This window comes from Panicum virgatum, chromosome 2K, assembly GCF_016808335.1.
Source record: "Panicum virgatum strain AP13 chromosome 2K, P.virgatum_v5, whole genome shotgun sequence".
NCBI lineage: Eukaryota > Viridiplantae > Streptophyta > Magnoliopsida > Poales > Poaceae > Panicum > Panicum virgatum.
This window is the reverse complement of record NC_053137.1, coordinates 8061723-8076094: the sequence shown is the minus strand read 5'-3', so window position 1 is coordinate 8076094 and position 14372 is coordinate 8061723. Positions and strand designations below refer to the sequence as shown.

The window sequence follows — 14372 nt, the reverse complement described above, 5'->3', positions numbered from 1 at the left end:
ATCCTTCGCTTCTACTAGTGTCCATGCAACTGAATTACTCATCATCAGCTAGTAGTGGCTCACGGCTCACCACTTGGCAGTCATTGGCACTACGGTCTGTGTTGTGCCGACTGAATCCTTACAAATACGGCATAATTTTAGGAAGTGGATTAGTGACCGAACGCATCGACTCTCCTACGATGAGAACTGCAATACACATCGTCGTCCTAGCTGCACCTGATGATAAGCATCTATCACTTTCTTTGGCAATGTAAGCCCAAACCATAAATGTAATGTCTGCTACTATCTGGTCATTAAGGGCCAAATATTAAATGAATGAATCAGGTGGGGGGCCCTCTCCCCCTCCGTTGACCCCTCAAAAAAAAAGCATCTATCACTACACGTCACTAGTAATAGTGGCTTGATTTTTCCAGAGGCCGGCAGTCACTTCCAGCTTGCAGCTCTCTTGCATGCAGTTCCAAGTCAAGGCACATGTGGCTCCAAAACTCTCGACTTCGAGCTCAACAACTAGACGTGTGCCCATGCACCTCTCGCCATGCCAGGATAATGGCATCTGCCAACAATTTCTTTGAAAGTGGCCCTGATTTGTACTTGTGTTGGTTAAAAGTATCTATCGTAAGTTGGTAGATATATATATATATATATATATATATATATATATATATATATATATATATATATATATATATATATATATATATATGGCGATTTGACTGTTGGTAATTTGGCAAAATAAATAAATTCAGAAGCACACAAAGTTTACTAGAAAAAAAAATATATGTTGGCAACTCAGAGCTCGTAGCCTAGTGGATACAAGAGCCTCTGCATCATCCCAGATTCAGGGTTCGATTCTTCGTACGTAGGAGCGATTTTTTTTGGATTTGGCGGCATTTGTGCTTTCTGTTGTAGGCGATGTTCTTGTTGACAACGTGGTGCCTGTGGTGACTTCATCAATCTCGATGATTTACCAGTTCAGTCTTCGAATATGCCATAGAGGTAGGATTTGTGTGTGTGTTTATGGGGTGAGTGTGCGTGCTTTGTACTGTACAATCTCAAGAAACTTAGAGGGAAAAAAATCTCCTATGTCATGAAGCATAAGGCGGTCCTATTTTTTCCCTAAGCCAACCATTTTTAAGTTTGATCAGATTTGTACAAGAGTATTAGCATCTACCACATCAAAGAAGTAAGCTCTAAAAATGTTTTTTATAGATCCGATTATGCTAGCTCATTCGATATTATTATTATTATTATTATTATTATTATTATTATTATTATTATTATTATTATTATTATTATTATTATTAGCTCAGAGTAGTTTGACTTAGACCAAACTCATAATCTTTATATTTAAGGATGGAGTAAATACTAAGAAGTGCTGAAATTGTTGGCCACTCATACAATAATTGGAAGTGTTGGGAGCGAAGGAAAGAACATCAATTGCAAGTAGGCGGGTCAAAAAAGGATCTCGAGGCTTGCAAGCTGGCTAGAGTTTGGTGAGGTCAACAGGAAAGCATCTCAGGAACATCTACCAATGCATGCATGGCTAGTCCTACATCTACCAATATGCATGCAGCCTCCCTTCTCTATATAACTTGCCTGGATGTTGCAAGCCATTACACTTGTGTCTCTCCACACACTTGGGAAAACCATCCCTGTGCCCTTCTCTAGCTCATCATCATGACGATCGCCTTCGCCGTGCGCCGGCGCGACCCGGAGCTCGTCGGCCCGGCGAGGAAGACGCCGCGCGAGACCAAGCGCCTGTCCGACATCGAGGACCAGGTTGGGCTGCGCTGGCACGTGCCGTTCGTCCTCTTCTACCGCGGCCGCCGCGGCGGCGGCAACCCGGCCGCCGCCGTCCGCCGCGCGCTCGGCGAGGCGCTGGTGCCGTACTACCCGCTCGCCGGGAGGCTGCGGGAGGTGGACGGGCGGAAGCTGGTCGTCGACTGCACCGGCGAGGGCGTGCTGTTCGTGGAGGCCGACGCCGACGTGCGGCTCGCCGAGCTCGAGGCCGCCGGGCTCACGCCGCCGTTCCCGTGCATGGACCAGCTGCTCTTCGACGTCGAGGGCTCCGGCGGCGTGCTCGGCTGCCCATTGCTGCTCATCCAGGTAGTATACATGACACTCTTCATGTATACCTGTCACCATAGTATTAATCTCCCATGGGCTATTAGGCTAATTAAGCATACTGTGTGTTGTATCCCTAGGTGACCAGGCTGCGATGCGGCGGCTTCGTCTTCGCACTGCGCCTGAACCACACCATGTGCGACGCCGTGGGCATCGTCCAGTTCATGTCCGCCGTCGGCGAGCTCGCACGCGGCCTGCCGGCTCCGACCGTCGCGCCCGTGTGGTCCCGAGAGGTCCTCGACGCCCGGAGCCCGCCGAGGCCGTCGTTCCCTCACCACGAGTACGACCCGGTGCCGCCGACGCCGTTCCCGCCGCCGGGCGACATGGTCACGCGCACCTTCACCTTCGGCCCCGGCGACGTCGCGGCGATCAAGAAGGGCCTGCCGGTGCCGCGGGGTGAGAAGAAGGCCACGACCTTCGAGGCACTCGCGGCGCTCATCTGGCGTGCCCGCACAGCCGCGCTGGAGATCCCGGCCGGCGAGGACGCGCGCCTGGTCGTCGCGGCGGGCGTCCGGGGCGTGCGCGACCTGGCGCTGCCCGCCGGCTACTACGGGAACGCGTGCGTGTACCCGGCGGCGGTGTCCGCCGCCGGCGCGCTGCGGGGCAGCCCGCTGGGCGACGCGGTGGCGCTGGTGCGGGCGGCGAAGGAGGAGGCGGCGAGCGCCGAGTTCGTGCGGTCCACGGCCGACCTGATGGAGCTGCGCGGGCGGCCGTCGCTGGCGCTGGCGAACATGTTCATCGTGTCGGACAACCGGCACGCGGGGTTCCGCGGCGTCGACCTGGGGTGGGGCGAGCCGGTGTACGGCGGCCCCGCGGGCGCGCTGTTCGTGCTCAGCTTCATCGTCGCCGTCCGGAACGGCGACGGGGAGGACGCCATCGCCGTGCCCGTCGTGCTGCCGCGGCAAGCCATGGCCCGGTTCGTGTCCGAAGTCGGCATGCTGTTGAAGAGTTAGTGCCGGCGTTCAGCCATGTGTTTAATTTGGTGTACGTGTTAGATTGTCTGTGGTGCAGGCCCTAGATGGAAGCCTTGGCGTGAATGTCTTAGCAAGTGCAAACTTATGAAAATAATAAGAGTGCTAAAGCTTAAAATGAATTATGCTCCAGTCATGCATGGAAATCTGCCCGTTTGCCACTGCTCCAAAAAAGCTGTCTAGATCGTTTGCCTTTGGGCTTAAGCCAACTTAAGTTAAAGTATTTTAACGGCCATCCTTCTTCATCCTTGAGTGAGTGAGTTAGTGCATGAACTATGCATATGGATAAATGTTATTGTGCCTACGGAGCATCAATAGTCACAATTTCATAGCTACTGGATCTATATCCAACCATCCAGATTACCTCTGTCTCCCTTATCCTTTTCTCTCCTCCTATACCCCAATCCGCGCCACGCGACTCCCCTGCCTCTGCCGCCACCCTCCATGGCTCAACACTAACCCATTTCGCTGAGACGCTCTCGCCACCTCCACCGCCCTTCGAAGGATCCTCCACTGCCCAGCACCGGCGACACCCTCGCGGCCGCCTCCGCTCCACCACCGCCTCTCCAGCCTCCACCGCCGGCCAGCGAGCCTCCTAAAGCTCCCTCTACAACTGGGCACTGGGGTAGCACCAAACCCCCAACCCTAACCTGAAATCTTCATCTTCTTTCAATTTTCAGTAGAAATCTTGGTGATTGATGGATAAGATCTGATGGCCTTTAGTTTTTGGAAAAAATAACTTGTCTCATTCGGTATTTTGTCACTTAAACGTCTATTTCAACGTTTAAGTTGAGTTCACATGCCTTCCTATTTTGTGTTTTTTACTTTATTCCATTTATACAAGTATTAAAAAAATAAATAAATGCCTAAGGAAGTGCTCCGGACTTATTAGTCACTAGTCAATGACTCGATGGTAGTTGGTAGGAATCTAAGGCATCAATAGTCTTTAGTTTTTATAAAAAAAATAACTTGTCTCATTTGGTATTTTGTCACTTAAACGTCTATTTCTATGTTTAAGTTGAGTTCACCCGTCTTCCTATTTTGTGTCTTTTACTTTGTTCCAATTATATAAGTATAAAAATAAAGAAATGCCTAAGGAAGTACTAGTCAATAATTTTTTTTGCGAGGATAGTCACTAGTCAATAATGGTAGGAATCTATAATTGGTTCCTATATCTTAGGCATCTACGACTAGTCAATGCTAGGAATCCATACTTTTCAGCCGAGGAAAAAAGTGAGAGCCGTTTGGTGGCTAACAGTAGTGTGGATTTTGTTGGCCACTGACTGGAATCTTGTGCAACAGATACCTTTTCTTAAGTTGACAATAACCTCCAATTAGGCTGTACTCCTAGTTTTTTTTTCGAAACTAGACGTTGCCCCCAAGCCCTTATAGATTTTCCTAAATTAAACTTGCCGGCCCTACTGCTACAAGCGTTCAACTGATGGCTTTCCATGTCTCCATCTGAAGGCGCCAACTGATGACGACTTCCTTTGCAAGTGTTACCACTGCAGTGGCGTAAGTAGCCGCAGCCGTTGCTCCGAGACTCTCAGCCAAGTCGCCAACGTTGACTAACGGCGTGGTCAGCCGGCCATCACGTACAGCTACCGCCGTTGCATACTTGCATCTACATGCTGGCCGAAAATTGGAGCGAATTGAAATTTTGTTCTTAACATCTTTCTTGAGCGTGGAACTATATTCTGGAATCTGGAGATCCGGAGGTCATCAGCTGCAAAAAGAAGTCATCAGGTGGCGCCATCTTCTACAGTGGGATCAGCGTCTCCATGTATCCGCCTATCCTGTGCCACCCTGCCTGGGAATCCCTTGTTTAAGTTCATTGTGACTTGACCATTCGTATACAGGCCTGAGGCCTCTAGCCCCACACGTCAGTGACCAATAAGTCCGACCAACGACATTTGAGTAAGAGTTAATTCTGTCTTTAACCAATATAAACTATTGGGCGTCTAATATTTGGTTCGGCCAAAGAGAGAAAAAAATTCCTATATGGTTCTATTAAAGTTAGCTCTTCCTTTCTTTCTTGATTCCCCCCCCCCCAGAAGTTACCTGTATGATATATTAACTTGGTTTCTTCCCGTCCATCCGTTACCTCTGCTGCCGTGACGCCCCAGTGACCAGGCGCAGGCAGGGAGAAGATTCGGCTCATGCATGAAGGCAAATCATTTGCATGCTATCGCAATGGAAACAGCTATCGGTATTTTCCTCGTGCGAATTCTTTTTTCCATGCCGATTGTGTGAATGACTGAGCTTCAGAAGAGGTTTAAGTTGCTTGTACTCAAACAAGGACAGAGTTGTAAACTGCGTGCACAGCTGTAATCCACCATATATATAGAGGAAAAAGTCACCGCGTTGATTCAGTTATGGAGATTCAGAGGTCATGCACGAACCAAATCTGACTGTGGAAACCTGCTTATTTGATTGGGCTTGAACATGTCAGAGCTGATGAAATAGGAATGTGACACCAAAGCGGGCGTGTCAGCGTGTGCGGCAGCGGCAGGGAGAAGGAATGTAATTTTTATCAAAGCCAATTACTAATGTTAACATCATTGTTCAACATGTGCTGCTAATTCTCTTTTTCAAAATGTTCAGAAACGTGTTCCAACATCAGTTTGTTACACAAATACCGTTAGTGTTCAAAACTGACGGAAGGACCACGTAAGGGAAGAAACGAATTAAGAGGACATATAAGAAACTTGTGGAAAAAAAAGGTCAATAAATGAAGAGGTAACTTTAATAGGACAGTAGGGAATTTCTCCTTATTTTTAGAGTATACACAGGACACCCCATCTGCAGGGATTTTTCAGTATTCTCTACACAGCAGAACGGGCAGCGCCCAATCTGGCAATCTCTAAACCTGGGCAGCTAAATGAGGCTCGCATGGTCACGGTCTGTCGGACTTTGAGCAGGCGAGCACACGAGTATCATACGACCATGCATGGGGCGCTGCCGTGCCTACCAATCATCCTTCTCGCTTCTCGAATCACATGGGTCTATGTCCAGAGGTGAAATGCTGGAGGGTGTGGGGGCGAGGGTTTCCTGCCGTCTCACTTCTGCGAGGTGGGCATGGAGAGGGAGACGCGCTGCGCCGGCGACTCCTTCCACTGCTGCGTGATCGTCTTGATCTGGGTGAAGAACTGCACGCCGGCCTTGCCTGCCATCCCAAAGCCAAGACGCATGTTAGTAGTTCTCAGACGCAATTGTCTCAGGTAGGGAAGGTTAATTCTGATGGCTATCGGGAAAGGATCAGGTGGCCTGGGGTCGAGGATGGCGTACCGTAGAAATTCAAATCTCCTGCGAAGGAAGCCTTGCTGCCTGTGAAGGAGAAGAATGGCAGCGGTACCGGAATTGGGACATTGATTCCCACCTGAATTGAGATCATAAACATTATGAATAATACATGCATGAGTTGATTTGTATAGTACAGATTGAAGCTTCTGGTTGCTCACTCTATCAAAATTCAGGAACCCTTTCTCATGTCATTAAAGCCTAAATTCAAATTAGCAACCACCTGCGGTTGTTCGAGTTCCCAGTGGGAAAACTAGAACTAGCCTTTTCTGGTTTGTTCTTTCTTTATGTATCGTGTGCAAACCGCTAATAAGTTCCATGAAAATGAGAGATGCTATGCAGTACCTGGCCAGCTTCAATGTCTGTCTGAAATTTCCTTGCTGAGATACCAGATCTTGTAAATATAGAAGCCCCATTGCCATACCTGACAGAGGGAGAATTATACTCTGATTGCAACCTATGATCAGATTAGATTCACAAGCACATAGGAGAAAAAATATTACTTGTTTCTATTTACAATTTGGATGGCATCATCTAGGCTCTCTGCCTGCAATTGCGAAAAAAACTCAGTAGTTAGCACCATAGCATAACCTTAGACGCTGAAAGTATTAAAAAATGTTACTGTACCTTCATCAAGAGAAGAACTGGACCAAAAATTTCCTCCTGTTTCAAAAAAGTTAGCAAGGTTCAATCAGAAATAATAATGCGTATGCCATCTTTTTTGAACATTTCGGAAGGATTTGCCATGAAGTGCAAAATTTGACCGAACCACATAATATTTTCTAATGTTATTTAAAAAATAATCAAGTTTAAATAACATATCTACAGCTTTTGAAACATCAATAAATGGATGCTTCACGATTCTGTCAATGGCGACAAACATTAGTCCCTGTTGGAATATAAGTGAATTGCCCACCTCTCCCCATCAGCTTAAGTTTTTGAGTTGAACTGGTCAGTGCATGCAACTCAATATGGTATCAAAGCCAAAGGTCTCGAGTTCGAATCCTGGTTAGCGCAATTTAATAAAATAATTGCTGCTCGCTCCTATTTCACGTCTGAAGTCTGAGGGAGCCTCCACGTGAGGGGGAGTGTTGGAATATAAGTGAATTGCCCACCTCTCCCCATCAGCTTAAGTTTTTGGGTTGAACTGGTCGGTGCATGCAACTCAATAGTCCCCATACAAAATCCTGTATTAAGCTGAACGCATGAGCTACCATCAATGATTTTAAATGTGCATTTTGGATAAGAGATGTTTGATACTTCATAGTTCGTAACTAGCAGTAACAGCTGTGTCATATAAGTTCAAAAGTGTGCAGTTCAATTTAAAACCAATCTACTACAGTGCACTCCACATTTTACATTTTAGAAAATTTGGACAGAGTGAACCTATAAATAGCTATGCTTCTGCATGATACCAATAATGCCACAATGCTTTCAAATCACATTGAACATCAGAAAATTGAGATGCATTTTTAAATTTGATAAGATTTCCTGAAAACTACCTTGTAACACTCCATGTCACTTTTAACATCAGCCAGAAGGGTTGGACCAACAAAATTGCCATCCTCAAACTGCGGAACCTGCACATTTCACAGATTTCAGGATCGGTGGCAACAATATATAGAATTACAGGTAGGCGAATAAGTGAAGTATTGAAATTACCATAATATCCCTCCCGTCAAGCAAAAGACGTGCACCACTGTCAACACCATTTTGGACTAACTTGCAGATTCGGTCCTTTGCCTGATTACAGTAAAATGTTAGGAGAGAACCATGAGTAATGAAGAGATAAAGGGCCTTAATTACCAAGCTAGTAACTCTTATGAGTATTAAGTAAGACTGTAAGACAAAAGATCATCCAATGTAAAAATATATGAGCGCCATTAGAAAACAAGTATCTGCAATCATGATATGACTATATGAACACCATGCTGCTACTTTTAAAGCCAAACCCCCAAAGCAAGTTGATATGAGAAAAGGCCATTACTATGCTTCAGTTGCTCATATGGTAGAAATAGAATGCCCAAAAATCATTCTTCTGTCCTAAATCTTGGGCTAAATTGGTGCTAGAAATCAACATTGACGAAAGCTATTTACTCATAAACTGAAGCCGTAATTCGAATAACCAAAGTAGCTAAGTAGTCTAAAACCACACCTGTCTGCTGATCACTGGACCAAGGTCTGCATCATTAACCATTCCTGAATTAACAACGAGGCCACTTGCAAGTTTCACAAGTTCATCCTCCCTATAAAAATATTATAGTTAGCATGCCACCTAAAAAGTTGACAAAAAAGGCATATTCTGAAGAAAAATTTGTATTCGAATAGGGCAAGCTGTACCATGATTCTGAACCTCCGACAAAAACAGCAGTGCTCAATGCCATGCACCTCTGCCCTGCCGCACCAAACCCAGCAGCTATAAGGGCATTCAGTGTGGCATCTCTGTCAGCATCAGGAAGTATAATTGCATGATTCTTTGCTCCCATGTTGCACTACAATGAAAAAGAAACTTGCATTGGAAATTATGCTTCTTATACAACACAAAAGGCACAAAATAAAATTAGTTCACTGAGAGTCCCGGAGAGATGAAAATTCACCTGAACACGCTTGCCTGTTGCAGATGCTCTAGAATATATATGCATACCAGCCTGAGACAGAGAGATAAGTGTCATTTTCCAATGTAATACGTGCATGTAAATCTAATGAAAAAAGTTACAGCTAGAAGTTCATAAATGCATCTTTATAATAACACCATAACACCACATTTGCATGTCGTTAACATGAATACAACAACAGAAAGAACTGCATGAAGCCGTGAATGTACATTTTTTTAGTGCATTTTTGTAAATTTAGAATTGATAAGTGTTGGACAGAATCGCACTGTCACGCTAATTTGTCGGAATCAAATCACTCAATTCCTTCCTTACTCTCTTAACTATCTTGAACACACACAAGAAGAATGAGAGATCACTCAAAAAAACTATATTAATCTTGTAGCCTCACACTACAAGCTTACACACAATGAAACACACTAGATTGTCACAACCTAGAACAACTTGCTTGATCTTCACAACCAAGCACTACCACCTATGATACACGGATATTTCGCAAAACTCACGTACCGGTATCGGATACCGTATCGGATACCCGTACTCCACGGATACTCCCGGATACGTATCCCGTAAGTATCAGACTATTTAGGTATTTTCAAATAATAAAAATAAATCAGATACTCGTGGGATACCTGTGGATATCTGTCCAATACCTTCAAACCCTAACAACACCACTCAATCGCTTCGTATAAAGGTCCTCCGTTCAGCTGTGCCACCCTCATCCCCACTCGCGCGGCCGCAGGCCCGCAGCAGCCTCGCACGTCTCCCTTGCTGTCACCGCCGCTCGGCCACCCGCCCACGCCTCCTCCTGCTCCTTCCCCGCTGCTCATAGCTCCCTTGCCGTCACCGCCGCCCGAGCACCCGCCCGTGCCTCCTCCTGCTCCTTCCCCATCGCTCGTTGCTCCCTTGCCATCACCTCCGCGCCGCCCACCCGTCCGTGCCTCCTACTGCTCCAGCGGCTGCACGGCCTGTCCAGACAGAGGCCCGCACATCTGTTAAAGCACTATTTAGGGTGGTGTTGCACTGTTGGAGCTCGCCGCTGGCGGGCCGCCAGAGCGCGCCTCTGGACGGCCCGCGCGGCCGCTAGAAATGGAGAGGATGAGCCGCGGCCTCCGGAGAGGGAGAGGAGGAGCCGCGGCCGCCGGAGTTGGCTGCTACACAGAGAAAGAGAGAGAGAGTGCCGGAGGTTGGGGAAGAAGATGACCCCATTCGTGGAACAGACGAACAGGTAAGATAAGATTGGTTCTTTTTTCCTTTTCCCCTTCCCTTTTCTAATAATTATAGAACATATGAATATATGAGTTTACGACGTATTATAGTTCCTGGAACTTCTATTTTCTCACATTCTAGTTCCTGAAACTTTTATTTATTTTTATTTTTTATATATATTGGCGTATCCCCGTATCCTTATTTTTGGAAAAATAGCGTATCGGAATATCCCCGTATCGCGTACCGGTATCCGTATCCGCGTATCCGGGCAACATAGACTACCACACTCTAGCTTGATCTTCACAATCAAGCTCTATATGCTCTATATCTCATGTTCTATATCACATACTCAACACATGAGGGGTACATGTCCTTTTATAGGACTTACAAACCGTCATACAAACCTACAGCTCATTGCTAGCTAAGTACTAGCTGGTTCACTGTTTTTTCCAGCTTATGATCAAAACCAACTTTGCCTTTCCTTTGCTTCCATGCATTCACTGCATGTTCTTGATCCTTGCAGTAGTAAACCTCAAGTTGATTACCTCTAGATACAACTATGCTCTAGCTAACACTATGCCCATAGATGCATGTAGATGCATCTACACATTTCTTATGACAAGATTATTTCCAACAATAAGATGCACCACGAACAAAACTGATTAGATTTGTAAACATCATGATTAACATATTATTCAAATGATCTGACATGTGTATATGTGTCCGTGGGCTATCCCAAATTTGTTTGAACAAGGATTAGTAAGTTAACGACTTCAAAAGGTGAACAAAAAACATTGCAGACATGACCTATTTGTAAGTATTGTGCGGATATGCTACACAGCATATTGGAAAAATTGTGCCACAGATAGGTAAACAGAAGGGATACTGGATTCACTTACTGTATTGGAACCAACAAAGGATACAGCCTTAATATCCTCATCATCACAAATATTGTTGACAACATCCTGCATCAGAAAAAATGCAATTGGAGCCAAACAATGTAATAGATATTAAAGTCAGCAGAACAGATTCATGAATTTTCTTTTCGGAAAAGAGGAAAACACAGAAAAGATCGAACAATTCTACAGAGTAAATAAGGCAGCATTGCCCCTAACAAACACCAGTGGTCAAGTGTACTCTAGCAACACCAGAAGTACATGACAACTGGGAAACAAGTTACCATAACATAGTATCAGATCAAAATTTGAAAAGGCAGCTAGGAATACCATACGTGGGTACCATGGACAATGTTCAAAACACCCTTAGGTAAACCAGCCTCCATTGCTAGCTCCGCAAGCATCATAGCAGCCCCTGAAGTAGTAACAAGAAACAGTGAGGTACAGCATCAGATTTCCAAATTGGTCAAACATAAAGCAGTTTGAATGGCTTTGTATGGTATTTCTTAGGAGTATATCAATTCCATTTCATTAAGAACATAGATGCCATAACTCAAGAGTAACTAATGGAAACATTGAAGCTGGGTGTACTTGTATCCATATCCCTTACAATACTAAAAGAATATATTTCCCTTAAAATATGTGCACTATGAGCACATTTTGTCCTAGTAGCTTTAAAAAGAAAATGCAGCTTAGTAACCAAACTGTAATGGTAGGTGGTCGCTAATAAAGTAGGCAATACAACCATGCAAAACAAATTAGTCCATAGATATCATTTGTGATAACAAAGTTAGTCAAGGAATTGGCCAGTTGGCTAGGCAATGAGGGGTGCAGGCATGCTGCCAGCTCACTAGACTACTAGAGTTTGAGTGGTGGAGCTATTTGCTATCTGCCTTAAATAGAGGCTGGGACTAGTTGAACAGAAAATCATGTTTTATTAAATAAAGTTATATAAACTTGATGATAAAGTAAATCACCTGGGTCCTTTTCTGATGGCTTCAGGACAAAAGTATTGCCACATGTTACTGCTATGGGAAACATCTGCAGCCATTGGAGGGGAAGGAATTTTTAAGATGACCAAACCTATTCTCTTGAGTTAAATTATTTCAATAGAGAATAACAACATAAATAGTGACAATTATGTGAAATAGTATAACCATGAAAAAGCACAGGTCAGATCCTGTAGATTGAAGTCAGAATGCTAGGTGTACAGCATTCACATGATACAATTAATCATTGGTGTCAGTTTTCTATTAAGATTTAAAAACCAAAGAGGAAAAGGTGTCGTGAAGTTAGACATACCCATAGGGGAATCATAGCAGGAAAATTAAATGGGCATATCCCAGCACACACACCAAGTGGCTCCCTAATGCTGAAGGTATCAATCCCATTAGAAACATTTGATACGTATTCACCCATTTGCAGAGTCCCCATTCCACAAGCATGCTCCACCACCTCTACAAGATCAGGAGTTTAAAATCAAAATCGTAAAACATGTGTGATAAATGGCCAAGATAAGGGTCCTCTGACAGAAAAAAAAAAGAAGTCACTAATTCAAACATATAGGCAGATTAAAACAGACAAATCAGCAGTAACAGTGACTTTTTATGCCATCTGGGGTATTTCGGCAATATGAGACAACATTTGATATTGCATAAATAATGAAAAACCTTTGTAATAAGTTTTCAGGACACTTGTTTTTTATTGCAGGTTGAAATTTATTGTAAGATGTAAATGCATTTCTTATAGTAACTAAGGTATGTGAATTTAGGAGGCAATTGAAAACTTCTATGTCAAGATATTGAGTTTATGGTAACATAAAAATTTTAGATAGTCGACATATCCACATTCCAATGATCTGAAAACCAACCTAGACCCCGAAACACATCGCCCCAAGCATCTTTCAGCGTCTTCCCCTGCTCCGTTGTAATGTTCTCTGCAAGCTTGTCCTGTGATCAGGAGTCAACGACAGTCACCAAAACAACGACCCGACAGCATCAAAATGACGCAAACAGGACGTCAATTAAGCAAAGAGTCACCATGTTTGCCCGGATGAGTTCCTGGAACTTGAACATGACGCGCTGGCGCATGGTGACGGGCGTGCCCCGCCACCCGGGGAAGGCCGTCCTGGCGGCGTCCACGGCGGCCCTGAACTCGTCGGCGGTCGTGAGCGGGATCCGCGACACCACCTCCTGCGTCGCCTGCGACAACCCGACACCCAAATGCGCGCGTCACACACACACACACAGCCCCCAAAATCGATTCGGAGGGAAGGAAAGCGGGGGCTTACGGGGTTGGTGACGTCGACGTGCTCGTCGGCGCGCGACTCGACGAACTCGCCGCCGATGAGGAGGCGCACCCTTGGCTGCGAGGGGTCGAGGCGCAGGGCTCCGAGGTAAGTCGCGACGGTTTAACGCGACGGCAGTGGCCGCCGCAACCGCGGCGGCGCGCAGTCGCAGAGGGATACGAGGGGGTAAGGGGGGAGCGGGCGCGTACCGGGGACGAGGCGGGGCCGTTGGAGAGCCACGGGGCGGCGGCGGTGGAGAGCGGGACGGCCGCGGCCATCGCCGGGGAGCGGCGGAGCCCGGAGGCTGCGCGCGGAAGGAGGAGGTGTCAGTCTCAGTCAGTCCGTCGGGGAAGGGATCGCGCGGGCGCGGGGATGCGCGCGTACCTGAGCGGGAGAGCGCCGCGCGGAGCATGGGGTCCGATCGGCGCCGGCGGCCGCGCCTCCTCTTCCGGATTGGGGCGCGGGGCGGCGTCGGAGGCCGGGCGAGCGGCTGGTTGGTGAGTCGGAGTGGTTTGCTGGACTGGTTGGTGGGGTGATAGGGGGTGTCGCGCCTGTGATTTTGTATAGCGGCGGCGCCGGCGGCTGCGGGGCCCGCCGAGCAGTGAGAGAGGGGGAGAGATGGATTAGGATCGGCGGGGCGCGCGTGACGGCGGCTAGTGTGCAGTGCGTCAGCCGGTGTCGTGCGTGCCTATCGGAAATTCGGAATCAGCCAGCGCGGGATGACGTGGCCGGCTGCAAAAGAAACTTTTTCTTCTCCGAGGAACGCACGGGACACTTTGGGCGGTAAAAATAATCAGGGTGAGACTACTATCCATCCTAAAACATTACAACTACCTCCGTCGTGCGGGGATAATATCTTTAAAAATAATTATTTTTAAAAAAAATTATTGGTTTCATCATGAATAAACTAATACCATTTTATGTTATTAATCTTTATATAATTTTTTCTACCACTACAGTTAAAGTTTAAAAG

At 46.2% G+C, this 14372-nt stretch overlaps 2 protein-coding genes and 1 long non-coding RNA gene across 3 annotated transcripts; 1 reads left to right on the top strand and 2 right to left on the bottom strand.

The window, feature by feature from the left end:
• Window positions 1-1487: 1487 nt before the first annotated feature.
• Window positions 1488-3217, top strand: LOC120664758 (benzyl alcohol O-benzoyltransferase-like). The gene is made up of 2 exons (XM_039944076.1): window positions 1488-2106; window positions 2205-3217. Exons 1-2 carry the CDS (start codon window positions 1678-1680, stop codon window positions 3075-3077), a joined length of 1302 nt encoding a protein of 433 aa, XP_039800010.1. The 5' UTR covers window positions 1488-1677; the 3' UTR covers window positions 3078-3217.
• A 2586-nt stretch (window positions 3218-5803) lies between these two features.
• Window positions 5804-13941, bottom strand: LOC120664742 (methylmalonate-semialdehyde dehydrogenase [acylating], mitochondrial-like). The gene is made up of 19 exons (XM_039944061.1): window positions 13784-13941; window positions 13609-13703; window positions 13403-13477; window positions 13152-13313; window positions 12983-13061; window positions 12415-12569; window positions 12090-12153; window positions 11448-11527; window positions 11116-11181; window positions 8993-9043; window positions 8736-8887; window positions 8551-8641; window positions 8058-8138; window positions 7898-7975; window positions 7023-7058; window positions 6899-6942; window positions 6741-6819; window positions 6384-6474; window positions 5804-6261 (listed from the first exon to the last, which is right to left on the bottom strand). The coding sequence occupies exons 1-19, from the start codon at window positions 13809-13811 to the stop codon at window positions 6155-6157; spliced, it is 1614 nt and encodes a 537-aa protein (XP_039799995.1). The 5' UTR covers window positions 13812-13941; the 3' UTR covers window positions 5804-6154.
• Window positions 9259-10789, bottom strand: LOC120664751. The gene is made up of 2 exons (XR_005670998.1): window positions 10502-10789; window positions 9259-9482 (listed from the first exon to the last, which is right to left on the bottom strand). It is a non-coding gene; the product is annotated as an uncharacterized LOC120664751 (long non-coding RNA).
• Window positions 13942-14372: the final 431 nt, after the last annotated feature.

Coding starts and splice junctions, on each gene's coding strand:
- LOC120664742 (XM_039944061.1), bottom strand. CDS start 13,811: ATGCTCCGCGCGGCGCTCTCCCGCTCAG. Junction 11,182..11,447: donor ACATTGTCCATGGTACCCAC/GTATGGTATTCC, acceptor TTTCTGATGCAG/GATGTTGTCAACAATATTTG. Junction 8,642..8,735: donor GTCGGAGGTTCAGAATCATG/GTACAGCTTGCC, acceptor ATATTTTTATAG/GGAGGATGAACTTGTGAAAC.
- LOC120664758 (XM_039944076.1), top strand. CDS start 1,678: ATGACGATCGCCTTCGCCGTGCGCCGGCGCGACCCGGAGCTCGTCGGC. Junction 2,107..2,204: donor GCCCATTGCTGCTCATCCAG/GTAGTATACATG, acceptor TTGTATCCCTAG/GTGACCAGGCTGCGATGCGG.